Below are 21,184 nucleotides of genomic sequence, written 5' to 3' on the forward strand. Positions count from 1 at the left end.
TGATTGTCTGATTGCATACAATTGGTGACTGCAAATTTGCCCTTTATAAAGAAAAAACTGAAACATCTGTTGACATCTCCAGCAGTTTGGTTTATCCTTAACATTTCAATATTTCCTTGTAGCATGGATTCAGCTTTGAAGAACATTATTCATGATGTCCCATCAATAGCAATAACAATCTCCATGAAACATCAGAAAGAAGCAGGAGAAAGACAGCTGTGAAAGTTTCAGCAAAGAGTTTGGCAAGAAGTCTTGCTGGGACCTCAAGCCTGAGAATTTATTTCTTGATCTCCTTGTGCAAGATGCTGTTAAATTTGAAAACCTTGGTACAGAACTATCACTGTATATCCTGAGAGTTAGCTAAGAGCACTGAGGAGGTTACTAGCCACGAATTCAATCTGACAATACAAGAGCAAATCCCTCATATTGGCAACTTGAGAAGAAAAGATCAGAGATGTTCCCAGACCAACAGTAAAGAGAGAAGCATACCAATGATACCCTAGATGCCTTTATGGCTTGCCTACAGTCACAGAGATGCTGCTTTCAAGTAGTTATATGCACACTGATTCCAGCTATACTCATGTGTCACTTCAGACTACAGTCTCCAAGGTAAAACACAAACAGTAATAGAGAAGCAGATTTTCTTTGTGCTATCCACACTGCATAAAAATACAACAGTTTTTCTGAAAGAAACAAAAAAGGAGCTAGCAAATAGGGTTGAGTGAATGATTAATTTCTCAGTTCGGTGGCCAAACTGGGGGGTGGGAGGGTAGAATATAAATTTGTTTAGACCCTAAACAGGGGGTTTTTTCGATCTGAAACTTTTTTGTTTGTTTCAGTGAGGGGGGAAAATGGTTTGATTTAAAAATTATTTTGTTGTTGTTACTTTTCATTATATTTTGAGGAGGCTGCATCCTTTTTTTAAAAAAAAACAAAATAAATCTAGTTAAACTTTGAAATCTCGTTTCAAAATGAAAAGAGAAAAAATTTCATTTAGAAAATGTTGAAACAAACCATTTGACTTTTTTAAAAAAAATCATTTTTTGTTCAGAAAACTATTCACTGAGTTCGTGAATTGCTTTGGTCACTCTGACGCAGCATTGTTCAGCAAATTTACTATTTGACCGAAAAATCCCATCCAGTTTTACTAGCAGACTAAACCTTGAATGAGTGATAGCAAAGGAAAGAATTCTGGCTAGTAGAATGAGAAAATTATAATACAGAATAGCATTTCAGCAATGAGGCAAAGAGTAAAGCAGTCAAGGTTAAATTAAGAATTCAGCTTGGCCAAAATTTTCAGACATCACTTGTTTTCTGCCAAAAAATGCAGATTAATGTTAACAAACGTTTTGTGAATTTGTGTAAATTTCACCTAATTGTTTCAGTTGAAAACGAAAACAAAATAATCCCCAAACACCAAAATATTTTGTTCTGACATTTTTTAAACAAAATGTTTTGATTCAAAATAATTTTATTTTTAATTTCACTTTAACTTTGTTTTTTCAAAGGTAAAAAGACCTTCAAACAGAAAATATTTCAGTTTGGTCAAACAAAACATTTTGTCCTGCATATGTATATTTTTTAACTTTTACTTTTTCAGTTCACCAAAAACTTTTCATTTCCAGTCACCTGGAACTGATTGATTGTTTCTTTTTTCCCCCCCTTTTTTTGTGTGGGTTGGTACAAAGAACTGAAAATCAGTTTTTTGCACCTTCTAGTTAAAAACCATTATTCAAATCAGTCTCATTAAGCAGGTGTAATGACTGCCATCTTGACCAGTACAGTAGAGATTGAACTGCAGACCCCTAGAGTTGAAAGCATAAGTATGGGTACACGCTATGTACCATTTTGACTGAGGAGGTCTGCTGTATCTATGCCACTGTAGTGTCAATGCTTCCTACACGGATGGTAGGGGTTTTCCATCCATGTAGGTAATCCACCTCTCCAATAGATAACTAGGTCAACAGAAGAATTATTCCATTGACCTAGCTGCACCTACAGCGAGGTTAGATCACTTAAACTATGTCGCAGAGGATGTGAAATTTTTCATAGCCTTGAGCACTGTAGCTAGGTCAATCTAATTTTTAGGTGTAGACAGGGCCAAAATCTCTACAGTTTGAGCTAAAGAGCCAAGATTCACCAGCTGGGGGAGGGGGGCTGTAACAGACTCCTTTTCTTTGCAGATCTGGCACAGACAGGGACACTGTAACATGCTCCCACCCACCAGTAAGTTACAGATGTATTATGGGTCTGCTTTTCAGAGCATGAAGTTTCTTGGTTTGGTTTAAGCTTTGGTTCAAGTCTCTTATTACATGCAAATCATCTGACTTACCTGTAACAAGTAACTCAGTATCTTTGACTGAATCTTTTGCTATCGCAAGGCATGCATTGCACCTAACACATCTAGGTAAATAACATCTAACACCCAGTCATGCCTACCATTGACTATCAGCAAATTAACTCCAGATTATGCCTGGTTAATGTGTATAAAGTGAAAGGAACAATATCTGTGATTGATCTCAGTTGTTAATTCTGGGCAAGTCACTTATCTTGCTGTAAAAGCAGCAGAGAATCCTGTGGCACCTTATAGACTAACAGACGTTTTGGAGCGTGAGCTTTCGTGGTAGTGCGTCTGACGAAGTGGGTATTCACCCACGAAAGCTCACGCTCCAAAACGTCTGTTAGTCTATAAGGTGCCACAGGATTCTCTGCTGCTTTTACAGATCCAGACTAACACGGCTACCCCTCTTATCTTGCTGTGTCTCAGTTAATAGCACCTCCAACTCACAGGGGCGTTGTGAGAATAAATACATTAAAGATTGTGAGGTGCAAAGATACTGTATGTTGAGGGCCAGGTAAATACCTTTGATAGGTACATAAACTCACTGAGGTTCATTGTGGCATATTCCTGGCTACAGAATCATTTTTGCTGAAAGTTTCAGTGATGGATTTTTTCATAGTGTTTCCTCAGCCTATTTCCACAAGTGTAGATACTTATCTCTTCAGATTTTACTTTAAACAGCTTTGTATTTAAAAAAGCAAAAGGGGCTGTGTGTATCTGAAGTTAGGAGTTGATTTTACTGGAGACAGTTTGGGAGTTAAGGAACAAGGAAATCCCACCCTGTTCTCTTAACAATATGATCAGACAATACCGCCCATCTGTGCTTCAAGTTAAAACCTGAAGATGAACTCTGCGTGAGCTCAGAAGTTTGTCTCTCTCACCAACTGAAGTTGATCCAATTAAAGATATTACCTCATCCACTTTGTCTCTCAAGTTAAAATTGTCAGTACTGGAACAAAGCACCAACGACTAGTCATAAAATAAGCTTAATTTTATCTTTTAAAAGAGGACTGTCGATTTTGGAAAATCTTGCAAGTACATCTGGCTGCAAATGTAACCATACCACAACTACTCAACATTTATACTAGGTAGATCGCAAGTAATGATATACAGCATTAGTCCATCTACCTATAGCCAATGCAGTCAATTATTATATAGCATTTCCCATGTATAAATCTCTAAACACTTTACAAGGGAGCAATCCTCATTCTCATTTTACAAATGGGGAAACTGAGGCACAGTGAGGTGAAGAGCTTGACTAAGGTCATGCAGCTCAATGGCAGAGCTAGGAGAAGAATCCAGGTCTAGGGCCCTCTCCACTGGCTACGCTGATTCTCCCTTTACAAAGCTTTTCACAAAGATGTATAGTTCTCTCTACATTTTACAAATGGGAAAATTGAGGCACATGGAGCTTAAGAAACCCGTGTCATTGGCAGAGTCGAGACTAGAGCTTAAGTCTCTAGGGTTTATGTAGGCATTATTCATTGATAGCATTTGTCAAAGTTTGAGAATTTGAGAGGGTTTTTAAAATTTATTTACTGATGTTTTATTACTAAATATATTTGAGATTGGCATCATAAAAGCAGACAGCTGGGAGCTGGAACTCCTGGGTTTTAATCTGGCTTCTAACAACAAATCTGTTTGCGGCCTTGGGCAACTCACTTTACTTTTCTGCAAAATTGGGGTATTCACCTACCGTACCTCACAAGGGTATCTTGAAGGTGACTTTATATTTGCGAAGTACTTTGAAGATTAAAAGACTATTTACATATTACTGTATCACAGGGGGAAGGGGAAAAATTGCTGGGAATTAAGATTTTGCCAAGAAAATCAAATTTTTAATTGGAAATTGAAAAATATCTCAAAGCTACAGTTCACTTAAGGTTTAAAAAACTTTTTGCTCCAGAACTGACGACTTGGTACTTGCTGCAATGCAGATCTATTATCTTTCTTGTCTTACAAAGTGATTTTTCTTCTACTGTCATTCCTAGTTTGTGAAGGAAGGAAGTTAAATTCCTTCCTTCACAAAAATGTTCAACACATTCAACTGATCCTCTACGTTTATGAAGATCTTTAATTCTCTCATCTTTTTCACCCATGCCCTTTGGCTATGAGACATTATTTATCAGTATACTTGAACCTTTACTGATAATGACAATTCCTTGCTGAATTCCTTTTAAGAAGGCTGAAGCAAACCTTTCCTCAGAAGTAGAGGCGGTCACAAAAATCTCCTCTTTTCTTTGAACCAGTGAGATTTCCTAGAAAAACACTCCTAGTCAGTAAGTCTGGTTCTAGCTTCCATTAAGCTGATAGTCTTGTCAAAGTATGCCACATATTATTGCAATGCTTACGTTCTTATACGTAAAGCTTTTTATTTACTGAAATAAAAATCTTTAAATAGGAAACTAATCACTAAAACTGATCCAAAAGCCCAATGTGAGCCTGTCAACTAACAGGTGTTGGATCAATTTGGCACAGATTTTAAAGGCAGAAGGGACCATTATGAACATCTAGTCTGACTCCTACAAAGCCTGGGTCATAGAATTTAACCAAGATTTTCCTCAGCTTCTGGCTCAGCTACAAGACATCCAGTCTTGATTAAGGCTTCAAGTGGCTGAGAATCTACTACATCCTTAGATAAGTTATTCCAACTATTAATTACCTTCACTGTTAATAATTAGCATCTTCTTTTTAGTCTGAATTTGCCTAGCTAGGCTTCCACCTACAGGATTTCATTACATCTTTTCTGCTAAATTAAAGAGCAGATCACAAGTCATCTTCTCATGCAGGTAATTATAAATCATGATCAGCTTGTTGGTATACCACACACTACCATCCAATTAATTTTTGTATTATTAACACAGCAAACCTTTCACAGCTAATTATGGTAATCATGTGCAAGTCTAAACCTTCCAGTTCAATATTAGACACAGAATGAACAAGCTTTAATATTTACATCAGGTGGGTCTTATGCAAGACCTATGAGTATACAATAAATATCACTGCAGCAAGCTGTTTTCTTAATATACTTTGACAAGCAAATCTCAAAATAATCAGCTTTAACTTTTAACTGTAACGTATTATTTCACATAGTACATCAATACATTTGTTGCAAGAATCACTGTGATGCTGTGCAGAATGACTGGTGTAGCAGAAGGCGCAGCCTACAACTAATTTTACATAGGCTGTCTTCTTGACTCTCCTCCAGGAGCCATTGGGGTGGGGAGGAAAAATCACATTTTACAATGAAGTTTAGTAAAAAATGCTTATGTTGTGTTTATTTTGGAATGACCAAACTAGCCTGATTCCAGGAAAGTGGTTAAAGGTTTTTTTGTGCTGGTTTTTAAGAATCCAGTGTTCACCACAATTCTGTAAAAAGCAGCTATAAGGAGCCACAGGACGCTGTTGCTTTTTACAGATCCAGACTAACACGGCTACCCCTCTGATACTTGACACCACAATTCTGACCAGTTCTAGTCTTTGCTGTTTACAAACTTCTATTTAAAATGATCATTTTCCTGAAAACACCCGCTGACTACTGCATGAAATAACATTAGCTCCCAGAAGACATTGTTATGCTTTGATTGCAACTGAAGGAACTTAACTGGATGAAAAAGCCTTTTGGAAAGTGACACTCTCAATGGCAGCTGATCATTAGGAGCATTGATAGGGAGAATCCAGTCCCTAGGATACTATAATCATAGAGTGTAACTTAAGCAATTACATTAGGCACCCATGGAATCTGTCTTGCTCAATACTGAAAACCTCACCTCCTATGATTAACATTTATAGTGCAGAGTAGCACCTAGAAGTGGAGATGCTGTTGTGCAAGCACTATACAAGTGTACAGCAAACAACAATTAAAGCCCGCAAGCTTAGTCGAAAACACTGTGCCCTCAGTGATGCTTCAACATGGCTAAAGGAGTTTAGTGCCCATTGTGGCAAGACATCTCCTCTGTCTCTGTGGACTTAGCACTTCCCTCTCTGGTGGCGGCCTGAGGTAAACCAGCCCCACTCAGAACTGTTTGTCTTCCCCTCCTCTGTGTTTACTTATCCGGATTTTCAAGATAGGCCTGGGGCAGGCCGGAGGAGTGCTCTGCCACCAACCAAAAGAAACAAACACAAAACCAAAGGGGGATACCTTTCCCTGCCTCCTCACTGATGGGACATTGTCCTGTTGTTGGTCCCAGCTGTCAGTCCTTCCCCTAAGCAGGCACTTGGTTCCAGTTGTTTCCCCTATAGGAAGAGCAGCCTCTCACCCTGGAGAAGCATGGCAGCAGCTTGTCCCTCTCCTGCCCCGCAAAAGGCATTTAAAAAGGTCTCAGGCAGCCCTTAACTGGACTCAGGTGTCCCTAATTGACCTGAGGTAATCCCTTCTCAGCTTGTAGGAAAAAATGCCTTTATCATTCTAGGGCTAACATACCTGCCTTCCTACTTTTGACCCTCACACCTGTACTTGTTTTTTCTTCTGGCACCCGCCATATTTATTTGAGTCCCAGGCTCAGTAGCTCCTCCCCTTAGGCCAGGGGAGGGGCCGTTAGCCATGAGTGGGCTTGTGCCTGCCCTCTTCCTGGAGCCCACCAGGACCATTCTCTTACCACTGTCCAGCCTGACTTTGTCTCGCCTTTAAGCATTTAACATTCTGAACATCCATATTTGAGAAATAATTCCTGATCCTGTCAGTTTAAAGAGAGACTAAAGGGCTGTCCATCAACTAAGAGCCAGACTGTGCTACCTTTCCCCACATAAAGTAATACCTCACAGTACACTTAGTCCCTTTTGTTTCACATAGACAGGCGCTATGCAACATGTACACAAGTGCCCTAATGGTTCTGATGCTGTTTTGTGACCACTTGTTAAGTATTCCTGATTCTATATTCAAGAATATTTTCCACCACAGATATTTATTACTGTAAATAGTGAGAATATTCATTGTTTAGTAACTTTTAAAGCTAGAGATGTAGAACTAGCTGTACTACTAAAAAAAATGTTTTCATTTGCAGGAATATATTTATGTATTAGATCAATAGTGTCAGATTTTCCATTTTTCAGTGGGGGAATAGTTACCTACTGGCACAATAAACACTCAGTTTTTAAAATATATTTTATTGCCTTTCATAAAAGACTTAAAGTTTCATTTCTTTGGGGTTATATTGAACTGAATAAGGCTCATTCCTGCAAACAAGTAACTATATGGTAATACTTAGCATTTATCTACAAAGTACTTCACAAATATTAATCCTCAACATCCCTACAAAAGATATTCTCTGTTATTCATTAAACTTCAGCTCCTGACAGCCTTTTATCTAGCGTCTAAGGATAACACTCCATTTTAGCACAAAACAAAAAGTGAACCTACGGCTTGGGTGAGGGTCACTTTCTGCGTATGTTTGACTTTGTAGGTAGTGGGCATTAACAAGTCAAAGCCCAGGACATTAGCTAATCAGACAGAATAATTCACCTTAAAAATGTAATATTTAGCTCGGACTGGAAGAGGCTGCCAAGTGCTTTGGGTACTGCATTTGACTACCAAAACCAGTTTTAATTAGGTCTATGAAATGTCAGATTCATAGAAGCAACATTGTATTATTGCTAAAGCTCTGACTTAGAAATTTAAATACATGGTGCAGATCATTTTTGTGTTTATGAAACATTTTTCTACAGAGGCCCTGCTTTTTCTTATTACAATCCCACTGAATTCTTCGTTAAATGGGAGAAAGAAGAGATTAATATTAGGAATTTTTTCCCAATCTGAGCAAGAACAAGGAAATACTCTGAACTGAAAGGCAATACATTTAAAACTGGTAGGGTATACAGGGAATATCTTCAGTAATATCAGTGCAGCATGACATTATACAGTCATAACTTAGTAAGGTTCATAAAAAGATTAGGTGCCTTTATAACATCTACTGTTATATCAGCAGCATAGCACGAGCAATCCTCAGGCTTCAGGAAAAGGATTTCTGTTGTTTCTTGCGTACAAGTCTCTCTCCTTACTTTGTTGTTCTGTTTTGCAATGTTGGCCTTAGACTAATTTTCATCACGTTCAATAAAATGTAGGCTATTCGAAAAAACTACCTGTGACTGGAATTCAAGCTTCAGTTCTTAGTTTTTTCTTTTCTTCTTACAGTTCCCTCATTTTGTCAAGTTTTCACAACAAGAATACTTACAAAAGAATTAGGGCAGTATGTAACATCATTTCTTTCACTTCTGTGTTTGGACTCAAACTTATTTTCTTTTCCCTACTTGCAGTGGTAATATTCAAAGTATATGTTGCTGTGCCCTCTTGTAAATGAGTGCTAATTCCTGAACATTAAAATAGAGATAATAGGTTTTGGCACTTCATGCCTTCTCCTTCCCTTCCCAAGAGTTTCCTCTAGCCCTTTCTGCAATTATTGCTAATTGAAGCTAATCTGTTAGGATGCATTTACTATAAAAGCAATCATAAGTAAAGGCATTTAATGTTCTGAAGATTTATCTTGGTTTTTTTGTTTGTTTTTTTTAAGTCCTCCTGCTATTTATTAGTTTCAGGTAGTAACCACAAGGTATTAGACATTTTCCAGATACCATTAAGTGGTTAATTCATGTTTCCTTCTTCAGAGTACACACAATTACTTTGAACACACAGTTCTGACTGACAGCTAATTTATCTCTCTCAAGAAGGCATGTAAGAAAAAATGATGGATGTAAAAATTATTCTAGCTGCTGTGGTTTGAAAGGCCAAGAGAGGCTCAAGAGCAAAATCAAAGTACAACATAAATAAGTGATGTGATTTCCCAGCCCCCAAGTTACTGAGCATCCAGAATTCCACCAAAAATTAATGGGAGTCAAGGGTTCTCAACTATTCGAAAAAATCTAGCCACTTATTTAGGTGCCTAAACAGGAATTAGGTTTCCAGCTAAGCACCCAAGCTTGACTTCTTTTCTTCAGGCTCTAGCAGGATAAAGTCCTGACTGATTTCCTCTCTGATATTGTCCAAAAATACTTTTGACACTGTCAAACAGCTAATATCCAACATTTTCAGGGTGATTCAGAATATATTTCTGGCAGAAAAGAAAGATGCATGAGCACTGCACTATTAAATTCACTTTAAATGATTTATTCACAAGTTGTCACTGTTTTTGTCATTTTGCTAAACATGTATTTGTATCCTTGTTACAGTGTACAAAGGTTCTATCCTTTTCCGACAATATTAACATTAAAAAAATAGGCTACCTAAGGAGGCAAAGTTCTTGCTTTGCATCCATAAATCTGTATGTAGGAATTCAAGGCATCAATAGACAAACATAAAAAAAACAATATGTACAAAACTAACAGAATGTACATCTTATCCTTGACTTGGATCAGTTAAACACCAACCTGGAAATGAATCCCTTGCTCTCAGCTACTATTCTGGATCCTGTGACCTTGCTTAACTGATGTTAAGTTTGTATTAGCATGTATAACTCAAAAGGCACTCAAAGGTCACAAGTTCCTGAGCTTACGCAGGATACAGATTCCCAATGAAAAGTTAAAACAATGTGTTACAGAAAGCAAAAAGGTTAAAAAAAAACCCTGATATTCAGTATACACAAATATATTAGGAGTCAACTGAATCCTTGCTGAAAATTGTGGTTATGTCAATAGAAAGACTCATGAGCGTGGACAATACACCTTTGTAGACTTCTCGGTACATCAAAAAAAATGCATTTCTGAATGAACTTGTCTGAAAATTTCACATGTGTTTTTCTTACTGTTACTAAAAAATGAGGAACAGAAGATAAAAAATATTTTCCACAAAGTTTAAAAAAATGGCCTAAGACCACGAAAAACAAATATACATATGACATGTGGAAGACTTAAAAACTAAAATGGGTCAGAAAAACTGTACAACAGTTAAATAACTATAAAGAAATTAAAGGGAAAACGTAGCCCTGGTGTAAGGGCCACTGGAGTCAGCAGAATCTGGAGCTTGCTTTTTACAGTTCTGGTACAAAGAGCACAACCCAGTGGTTAGTAATGGAAAGGTTTTTTCACCCCAATCTAACAAGTAATTGGGAATTTTACAAAGAGGTTAGTAAAATTTTATCCACACAATTTACTTTCATCAGTTAGGCTCAGATTTTGCCCCGCCAACAACAACAAAAACCCTAAAAACAAACAAACAAACAAACTTGTAACATATTTCATACAAACTTGGAATGTAGAACAGAAAATACAAGTGAAAAAATGTATGGTATAACTAGTTTTAGCCTATGTGGTTTCAGATCTTTTTTTCAGATATGCATAGGAATATACTGAGGATAAAAATGTAGCCATATATATTTATCTGCTACAGTATAAGGCCTTTGTTTATTTATTTGTCATAGCTCTGTGTGTAAGCAGGGCATTTAACTTAAAGCAGGTATACAGTTATAAAAGTGCTATTATGTTCCACTAAACAGGTCTCTCAGTTTTCTTGGTTATCTAGCAGTCCGTCACTCTCAGTTTTCTTCTCTGGTGATGTATATAAGAAGTTACAGCAGATATACAGAGGAAAGATCAGAAGTCTGCTGTCCAAGTTCATTACTACTTGTTCCTGTAAAGCAAATATGAAGGAACATTTTCAAATAAGTTTTAGAACAATAATTCATACTGATGAACAAAAATAAAGTGTAGTACATAATTCAGAAGTGGTAGAACAGATTCAAGTGAAACAGCAAAAGACTGGAGATTCCATCTAATTGTATGCTACCTCCAAAAAAGATATGGAAATTGTCACAGAACTTAAAACATTTTATAAATTCATAGCACTGGGTATGAAGAAAAAAAAATCAATAATGAATCTAAGGTTATATAATTCATTCCTTCTCCTTCACTACACATGACCAGCCACTCTAAAATGAATAGTTTTATGATACCTCAGCTTTGCCAAGACATTCTCTACCCTGCCAAGCCTCTCCCTACCTCACTCGCTCAATCCCCTTTAACCAGGGACAAGAATCAGCTAAGTGCAGGAGTTGGCCAAACCATCCCTACCATCAGAGAATCTCCAGGGGCAATCTCCTACCATTTAGAGGTTTCAGCAGACTGGATAATCTAGTTTATTATATCTAGGAGGGGCTAAAATTTCTTGATAGTGGAATCAGCCAAAACATTTTTGGCTGTCACCCTCACAATGAATCTGGACTCACTAAATTTGGAAATATATCCTACAGGAATATTTAAAATGTGCATGAAAACAAAACCTGTGTGCATGTGCTACACAGACATTGCCATAATCAGGAAATAAAGGAACCAATAGTAAGATACTGTATATGAAAACATGTTCCCTCGCCTAAACTATTGACTCAAAAGTGGAGATCTATGCATTATCTTTAAGAGAAAACAAACCTTAGGAACAAGTTATAAGACAATGAATTCCAACCAGGGTCCACATGACAGTCATGTGCCAAACTCTGTAACTTATTCCTAACAGCAAGATTTCAAATTAGTCCTGAATTTGTCCTTTACACAGGTAGAAGCTAACAGACATTTATTTTCAATACTCAGAAATATATTGTAACATGATTAAAAACACAAGATCTGCATAGATTTTATATTTTAATATTAAACTACTTGCTACTATAATTGGAAAAACTGTGCCAATTATATCTACAAATTTTGGTAACAGCCTAATGTTATTTTTGGCTAGCTATGAAAAGTTTTCCTTTCACTAGCTTGTTAAATCAAACCTAGTTAATTTCTCAAGTGTTAGAATTCTGGTTAACAATCATTCTTAAAGACATTAAGATAATGGTCTATATCTTCAGCAGTACCTGAGAATTTCATTACAGCCATGAATGAAATCCAACTAAATATTCTGATTTAGTTCTCCCATTTAAACTAGTAATATTAACTTCTATTACGTGTGGCAGAAGCATTTTAAAATTCCATGTCTGCAACTACAAAATATAATTGAATTTTTTTTTAAAAGGTCTCTGATGATTTTCTCAACTTTTTTGATGCTTTGGACTATCACTAGATTAAAAAAACACACAAACATACCTGATCTTTCTCAAGGGTCAGGATCTGATATCCTGTGGTTCTACTGCAAATAAGTTTTCCACTGCTATCAAAAGAGGCTAGACGTAATCTAGGGATATAATGAAAGTTAAATTACTTGATTCAGCCTCCTGTCACTTTTTTTTTTTCCCCCCTGAGGCTAAAGAAAGAAGCCAGCTTCTACCAAGAAGAGAGGAGCACAAATTCTCATACATCATATCCTGTGCCAATGAAATTGTTCTCTGTTAAAAACCAATTGCAGTACGAAATCAGTTGAAATACTGGCTTTAAACATAAAACTTCAATGATATGAATTGTTGTCCATTCCTCACCTGAATGCAATGTTTCTCTGTGGTTGCAGACTGACTGATCCACTGCATGGCTGATTCAGTGTGTTTCGTTTGAAAATGATGTAGCGATTTGTATACGTGACAAGCAGGTCAAAGCCAAAGTTGAATCCAGTCCATCGCCAGCAGTACTAAACAACCGAGAAAACATGCAAGACCTATTTTATTTCAATAGGCTATATTAGTATGAATATAGCACTTCTCACTCTGAAGGATCCCGAAGCACTTCATAGCCTTACATTTATACTGAGGTCCAAAATCTGCATCTGCTCCACATATCCCAATCTCTGCATGGAGTCCTACTGAAACAGTGAACTCTCCACGGGTGCAAGTGTCCACTCAGACAGATGTGATTGAAGAATCAGGGATTACTTCACCTACCACTGAAATGCAGCCACTTCCGGGCTGCAACACATCTATCTAACTTCACAAAACAAAACTACAGAACAGTTTCTGTATATCTCAGAGCATTGCCAATTGAAACAGGAGAGATGTTTAGATAGGGTAGTTACGCAATTGCCTACATTGGAATTTGGTTAGGCCACACGCTTTAGTAGCCACCTAACTCTTACACAGAGCCATGGAATTATACACAATTTAAAACCATCTGTCCACAAAAGATTTTATAATGCACCAATTGCCAGAGTATCTCTAGGCAACATAACTCCAGAGCCCTCTGGACCACGGGTTAAATATATGCATGAACTGATTACTTCAAACAACAGATCCTTCGGTTAAATGGTTTTAACGTGCAGTTGGGAAACAAGTCCTACACCTTTCTAATGCTCTTCTGTAAGGCCTGCTATATAAAGGATGTACACAAGATATTCCTGTATTAAGAACTAATCTTTAGATGTTTACTACCAAATTGTGATGTAATCTTGAGCATTGAACATTAATGAGTTCTATTGCAGAAGGTGACCAAAATTGGCACTGTGGGGTTCCACATTTAATGTCAGTGATCTGCATAATAATATGCTCAGTTAATGGATGTAAATATATTTTTGTCCAACTGCCAGCCCTGAAAACTCAAACTGTGGCCTGAGAGGCAAGCTAAATTATTTCCTTGTCACGCCCCATCATCAATTAAGGGCCTGGCTACACTAGAGTTGCAGTGCTGGCGGTGGGTTTACAGCGCTGCAACTTACTCACCGTCCACACTTGCAAGGCACATACAGCGCTGCATCTCCTGGCTGCAGTGCTGGCTGTACTCCTGCTCTGCCTGGGGTATAACGATTGCAGTGCTGGTGATGCAGCGCTGCTCCGCCAGCGTGGCCACCAAAAGCGCTGTAATTGGCCTCCAGATGTATTCGGAGGCATTCAGAATGCCTGTTCAGCCACTCCCAACAGAGCTGCAAATGCGGCCACACTGCAGCGCTGGTAGCTGTCAGTGTGGCCACACTGCAGCGCTTTCCCTACACAGCTGTACGAAGACAGCTGTAACTCCCAGCGCTGTACAGGTGCAAGTGTAGCCATACCCTAAGTTTTTTGAAGCCAAATTAGGACAGTTGACTAGGTGTCTGGATTATCTTCAAATGATACTCTTGGTGCACACGGACAGCCTCATTCTCTTCAAAAGTTTTGCTCAGGTGTAAATATTCAGAATTAAACAAACAATTCTCTATAAGAAGAAAATACATATCACTATCTTGGCAGGTGTATTATTTCTCTAGAACAGAGTCACGTTTCAGAGTAGAACTAATATTTTACAGATGGTATTATGCATATTATATTTTTAATAAATTCATGATTTCTATTACTTTGCAAAAGTCATAATTAAGCATCTCAGGGGTTTCAAACAATAACTTCATTTTTCCCCTCTAAAAACGCTCCATATTTAGACTTTGTTTTATAGCACTAGCATGATGACTTTAGCAATATTTTGCTAGAAACTAGGAAAGCTGACAAGTATTTCAATAAGAAGGAGCTTTGATTATTTCCATTAAAATCTTCCTTTTTGGTGCAGTTTCTGAAAAAAGCCACTGAAGACAAAGTTTCTGAAAATATTTAACACTTTCGAGATAGCTTGGTTTTGTACAAATTAAGGTATGGTTTATACATACATCGCCATCCTTTGCAAGCTTCCTACCACACCTCATGCTGTTTCCTTCAAGTTCTTCTTTATTGATTTCTTGAGGCCTAAGAATGTATGAAGTAGACCATTTTGAGAATGATTCTAAATTTATTGTTTACTTGTAAGAAAGATAGATCAGTAACAGCAGCAAGAAAATGCTCTGTGGAATCTCTAAGTCAGATTCTTATTGTATTTTGATCTGATAGGCTTTTATTAAATATAAGCCTTCCAGTTCAGTTTTTCATCTGGCTCCAGCTTCTAGCTCAGTTCTGCTTCTGAATTGAGGCAACACATGTCAGTGAGGCAAAATCCGACTGAAAACCACCCAATTTAAAAATAGAACAGTTTCCTGCATTTCTTCAGCCAACTGAAAAATAAGACATTGAAAGCTTCTGCCTCAAATACTGAAGGTCTTTAGTAACATACACAGATTCATAAAACAAGGTAAGTGCCCTGAGAGCACATTCAAATCAAGGAACCGTGTTACATTTAATAGGGCTAAATGACATGATCTAGTCACACTAAATTTTAACTTTATTGTAAGGAGGTCAGGTGGGACAAATGCAATGCAAATAGGTTCTCTGATTTTGTTATTTTTGTACTGTAGACACACTTGGACAGTATTTACCTGAAATTCAGAAGGATTACATACAGACAGATCATCTACCAGAATAATAATTGGACCCTCCAAACTAATGGGTCGTATAAATTACTGTTGCCATCTGACCGTGGGACTTCACAGAAAAGCAGTGTAATCAAGATGCACCAAGGAGGGGTGGGGCTAGGGAGGTGGCTGGCATGAAGGATTGCACGTGTAGGTGGATGGTAAGGAGCCTGTCTACGCACAGAAGTTGTACCACTAACTATAAAGCATAAAGAACATTTAAGATACTGCACAGCATCTCAGTGGCAGAGCTGGAACCCAGGAGTACTGACTTTATCACTTTAATTACAAAGTGGTTCAACCCTCATATTGTGGCTGCAGTTGTACCAGTATAAAGATGGTTTATATTATTATAGCTATTCCCATAAGGGAAAGTGAATAATTACATCCACATTATGGGTGGCTTTGGTAGAATTATTTTAGTTTAAAGAAATCATACTCCTAACCAAAATAGCTATACAGGTACAAGAACTATATGTAGATCAGGCCTCAAAAAATTAAGTCCCAGTCATCAAGAGTTATATTATGGTCTGGCTTTAAACATTTATAATGTAGTCTGTTATATAAGCCTTATCCATTCCACACATCTCCTAGGTACATTGAAAGCAAATGAAATCACTATAAAAAAGGAATACATATGCTAAATTACTATTAAAAATTCAAAAGCAATCTGATACAGCAATCAAAATAGTAACAGGCTACTTACTGCATTTCTTGCCAGTGTAAACATGCACTTGTAGCTACAGCACTGAAATTGTCAACTAAGTAATTTGTGGCCTTTTTCTAGGTTTTATAAAGAATGCTAGTCATAGGAGATTAACTATTTTATAAAGAGATTGTTAACTGGAACAATTAAGTGGGATATAAACATAACAAAATTCTACAAAATTGGCCACAGAATTAATTTTTATTTATGATGTCCTAGCTAGCTGATAGTCGGTCAAATACGTCACCAATTCTTGGCAATTAAAACATGCATTGTGGATACAAAACTTCATTCTTTCTGGCAGAATAGTGATTAGTTTTCAAAATCATTAACAAGTTTCTAGTTATACATCAACCTCTTTCTCCTATTCCTTCCAACTAGCTACAAAAATTGAAAAAGCTTAACCATTCAACAGTTTAAACTAACCACTTAAGACAGCATTACTCCTTATTTACTCCTTCACATAACACAAGAACCAGGGGTCATCTAATGAAATTAATAGGCAGTAGGTTTAAAACAAACTAACGGAAGTACTACTTCACACCACCTGTGGAACTCATTGCCAGGGGATATTGTGAAGGCCAAAACAATGACAGGGTTCAAAAAAGAATCAGATAAGTTCCTGGAGGACAGATCCACTGACTATTGGACAAGATCATTCGGATGCAGTCCCATGCTCTGAGTGTCCCTAGCCTCTGATTGCCAGAATCTGGGAGTGGACAACAGGGGATGGATCATTCAGCAATTTTTCTGTTCACTCCCTCTGAAGCTCCTGCAATTGGCCACTGTCAGAAAACAGTATACCAAGCTAGAAGGATCGTTGGTCTGACCCAGTATGGCTGTTCTTATGTACCAAAAAGTACAACGGAATTTAATTCTGAATATTTACCCAGATAAAAAAAACTAAAGTGGAAAATTAAAGTTGACTAATCTGCAGCTTCAGTCATTTCCCTCGAACTACTGTAGGCACAAAGATCTATTTCAGCACACAAAACTACATTAATGTGAACATAAAAAGTAAGCCTACTTCAGGTTTACTGTAGGTAAAATATGTTTTGATGACTGGATCCAGTACTATGTGATAACAGCTCGAATGTTTCAAGGACAATGAAGAAAGTTCAAACCCCTTTAGTTGCAAACTACTGAAGTGCGAAGGGCTGTTACTTCTGGCCTCTCAAGTATAGCAAAATGTAAAATGATGCAGCACTGTCCTAACATCACACAAGGGTAATAATGTGTATGAAGAGTAAAATGCACTTTTAATGCAAAAATCATTTTCATTTCCGTAGTCTCACAATAGCATGTGCCCCATTAAAATGTGCACCAGATAGGATACGAAAATAAAACTGCATCACTTCCTGAAGCTCTGTAGGTGACAAACAGTTCTCACATTTTGTTTGTGGTTTTGGTTAACTCATCAGGAGATGTCAAATACTATAGTGTCTGATAGCTGCATCTATCAGAGAGAGAAAGAGACAGGGAGAAAGTTGAGCTGGGGGCAGGGCAATTGGCCTGGATGAAATATGGGGAAATTTCTTATCATCAAGTTATTCTTTTACCCACCCATTTGACTTCTAACATCCATATCTTCCTTCCTATGTAGCAATATGTGGTATCTCTTTTCTTCTTATTTGAAATATTAATTAGGGACCCCAGCTGCCTATCCTGGGTCCCAGGAGGATGCGTTCTGCTGGCAAGCAGGAGAGCCACTGGAGTTGCAAATCAAAATCTGGTTCTCTGGGATTTGTAATGTGACAGACCAAATCCCAAAATGAGGAAGTGCCAAAACACAGCACCGAGGGCAATATCTCCCTCCTACACAATCCCAGAGCAGAAGGGGATAGGAAGAAGATATTACCTAATTTTACTAAGACCTGGACAAAAACACTGTTCAATAAAATTAGCTAGGACACTGAAAAATCCCTGGGACATCTGATCTCCTTATACAAACCTACACAATTTTCAATGATTAAACTAAGAAATAATATTTGCCAAATCACTCTCCAGCTCTACCCAACATTAAACAATTACAATATAAGAAAGCTATCAATAGAATAAATGATGCAGAAAAACCTAAATAAATCTACATTTGTCCTGAGATGTCTGGACTCATAGACAATAGTACTAAAGACTCGTCAAGCACAATTTTTTCTGTTAAATGAAACTGCTTAATTGTTTCAAAATGTTAAGCTAACAGCTTCTCTTTTCATTTAGTTTTGGATATGATCCAGAAAGGTATCAAAAAAGCTTTTTTTTATTTTAGCAGTACATATCAGATAGCACACATTAATATTAATAAAGTAAATTCTTCAACAGCAACAATAGCACTGAAATACCCCTATGTGAGATTAGCATTATCTGCCTTGTTTTCACCGTCTAATATTTGACTTCACATGAAGCTCTGGCTCTGCTCCTCCTTTTGAAGTCTCAAACCTAATAACACAGCTGTAACACTGTGCAATGTTTTACTAAATGCTAGATACGCTATAATTCTAGCATTTTCTACTTGGAAAAATGTTCAGTTCTTGTAATACACTTTATTTAATGTAAGAGTAAAGAGTAGTAAAAAAAGACCTCATAACTGCATACTTCATTTGCCCTTCTAAGACAATGCTGTTGCCATGAACAGGCATCTGACAAACAAGTTAAAAAAAAACAAAAACAAACAAACACAAGCATACCCTAGCCTAGCTAGTACGTGCACATATGTTCTAAAATGACAAATGCTGGGTTGGCAGAACTGATGCAAGAAAACCAAAGTAAAAGGGAGATAAAAGGCAGGCCATAAAACTAAAATAGCGTTAGTTATTTCTATAAATACCAAGTCTTACAAAGCCCTCTAATACTGAACAGGCTACAAAGCCTCATTATTCTCTCCCTTCTCCCCCTATTTTGCCTCAGTTTCCATATCTGTAAAGAAATGAAGTGACCTGTTCAAGGTCAGACAGCAGGTCAGTGAATAAAAGGAATAGAACGCAGTTCTCCTGGCCTCCAGCCCTATAACGCCAAACCCTAGACCTCAGTGAACATTACCATTTAATACGCTCAGATACTGAAATGATTGTTCCAGGGGCAATTATAACAAGGGACAGCACATTAAAACTTATTAGCTTCTATTGATCAGTGTTATGCTAAAACACGCAATTTTATAGCTGTTATTCTGATAAATGTACTCCTTATCAAAAAAACCTCTCCCACTATGAACTACAGGGAAAAGTAAAGTAATTACCATTTTGAGTATGTCTACACTACAGGATTATTCCGATTTTACATAAACCGGTTTTGTAAAACAGATTGTATACACTCGAGTGCACGCGGCCACACAAAGCACAATAATTTGGTGGTGTGCGTCCATGGTCCAAGGCTAGCGACACTTTCTGGAGCGTTGCACTCTGGGTAGCTATCCCATAGTTCCTGCAGTCTCCCCTGCCCATTGGAATTCTGGGTTGAGATTCCAATGCATGATGGTACAAAAACAGTGTTGCGGGTGACTCTGGGTAATATCGTCACTCATTCCTTCCTCCGTGAAAGCAATGGCAGACAATCATTTCGCACCCTTTTTCCCTGGATTGCCCTGGCAGACGCCATAGCATGGCAACCATGGAGCCCGTTTTGCCTTTTGTCACTGTCACCGTATGTGTACTGGATGCGTTGACAGAAGCGGTACTAGCAGTGCTACACAAGCACCATTCATTTCCACTGCAAGCGCTAGCAGAGATGGTTATCAGTTGTTCTGTTACCGTCTGCCATCCATATTTGTAAATGTGCGATGAGATGACGGTTATCAGTCATTCTGTACCGTCTGCTGTTGTCATGAGTGCTCCTGGTGGCCTTCGCTCAGGTTGCCGGGGCGCAAAGACAAAAATGAGAATAGACTTTCCGAGTCAATCCCTCTCTTTATGGTTTATCTAAAATAGAGTCAGTCCTGTCCTAGAATTGGGGCAGTGTACATAGAAACAGTGTACCAGAGAACGCAACAGCACAAGCCCTCCGATGTCAAGATCCCACACAGAAATGATGAGCTGCATGCCATTCACGAAGGTGCCCCTGCAACAAACCCCAGCTGATTGCTTCCCTCCTCCCCAACTTTCTGGCACCTTATCCCTAGATGGCAAGTGTCCCCCCAATTTGTGTGATGAAGTAATAAAGAATGCCAGATAAGAAACACTGACTTTTTAGTTGAGATAAAATGAAGGGGAGGCACAGCCTCCAGTGCTATGGCAGGTCCCAGGCAGTACAGAATCTTTTTTAACAGGAAAGGCGGGGGGCTGATGGAGCTCAGCTCCTAGTTGCTATTGGTGAGGATGGGTTACCAGCCGTTCTGTCCATCTGTCCGGAATGACTGGGAGTTCATTCCTATTTTTACCCAGCGGCCCCCAGCGGCCTCACCTGAGGCAGCGAGGAGGGCACTCACAGGATGATAGGACTAGTATCAGTCCTTTTGTACTGTACTGTCTGCCACCGGGTGGGGAGGGGAGAGGATGCTGCTGTTCCAGTGCCCGCAAACACTGTATATACCAGTGGCATGCAGTAGATAATAGGGTGACATTGAAAAAAAGTTCAAGAAACGATTTTTTTCCCTTTCTTCACGGGGGCCGAGAAGTGGGGGTAATTGATGACATATACCCTGAAACACCCCGGACAATGGTTTGGACCCTACGAGGCATTGGGAGCTCAGCCAAGAATGCATAATTGCTTTCGAGACTGCCGGGGAACTGTGGGTAGCTGAGTCCTCGGTACCCCCTCCCTCCTTCCATGAGCGTCCATTTGATTCTTTGCTTTCCAATTACGCTTTCAGCAGCACTTGTGCGTGGACTCTATCATAGCCTGGAGATTTTTTCAAATGCTTTGTCATTTCCTCTTCTGTAACAGAGCTTTGATAGAACAGATTTGTCTCCCCATACAGCGATCAGATCCCGTACGGTCCATGCTGGAGCTCTTTTTGGATTTGGGACTGCATCACCACCCGTGCTGATCAGAGCTACACGCAAGACAAACAGGAAATGAAATTCAAAAGCTCATGGATGCGCTGGCCAGGTAAACAGAAAAG

At 38.3% G+C, this 21,184-nt stretch overlaps 1 protein-coding gene across 4 annotated transcripts in view; it reads right to left on the reverse strand.

Moving 5' to 3' along the window:
- Window positions 1-9,424: 9,424 nt before the first annotated feature.
- GMCL1 (germ cell-less 1, spermatogenesis associated) overlaps window positions 9,425-21,184 on the reverse strand; it is a 38,497-nt gene continuing 26,737 nt past the window's right edge. For 2 of the 4 annotated variants that reach the window (XM_032764932.2, XM_032764950.2), the window contains exons 11-14: window positions 14,754-14,829; window positions 12,676-12,821; window positions 12,347-12,434; window positions 9,425-10,898 (exon numbers count right to left, since the gene is read on the reverse strand). In XM_032764932.2, the coding sequence (XP_032620823.1) occupies window positions 10,770-10,898; window positions 12,347-12,434; window positions 12,676-12,821; window positions 14,754-14,829 (439 nt within the window). In that variant the 3' untranslated portion in view covers window positions 9,425-10,769. Of the gene's footprint in view, window positions 10,899-11,692; window positions 11,771-12,346; window positions 12,435-12,675; window positions 12,822-14,753; window positions 14,830-21,184 lie in introns of all 4 variants that reach the window. The other 2 variants (XR_004371626.2, XM_032764940.2) reach the window with 2 other exon arrangements.

This window comes from Chelonoidis abingdonii, chromosome 2 (genome assembly GCF_003597395.2).
Source record: "Chelonoidis abingdonii isolate Lonesome George chromosome 2, CheloAbing_2.0, whole genome shotgun sequence".
Lineage (NCBI taxonomy): Eukaryota > Metazoa > Chordata > Testudines > Testudinidae > Chelonoidis > Chelonoidis abingdonii.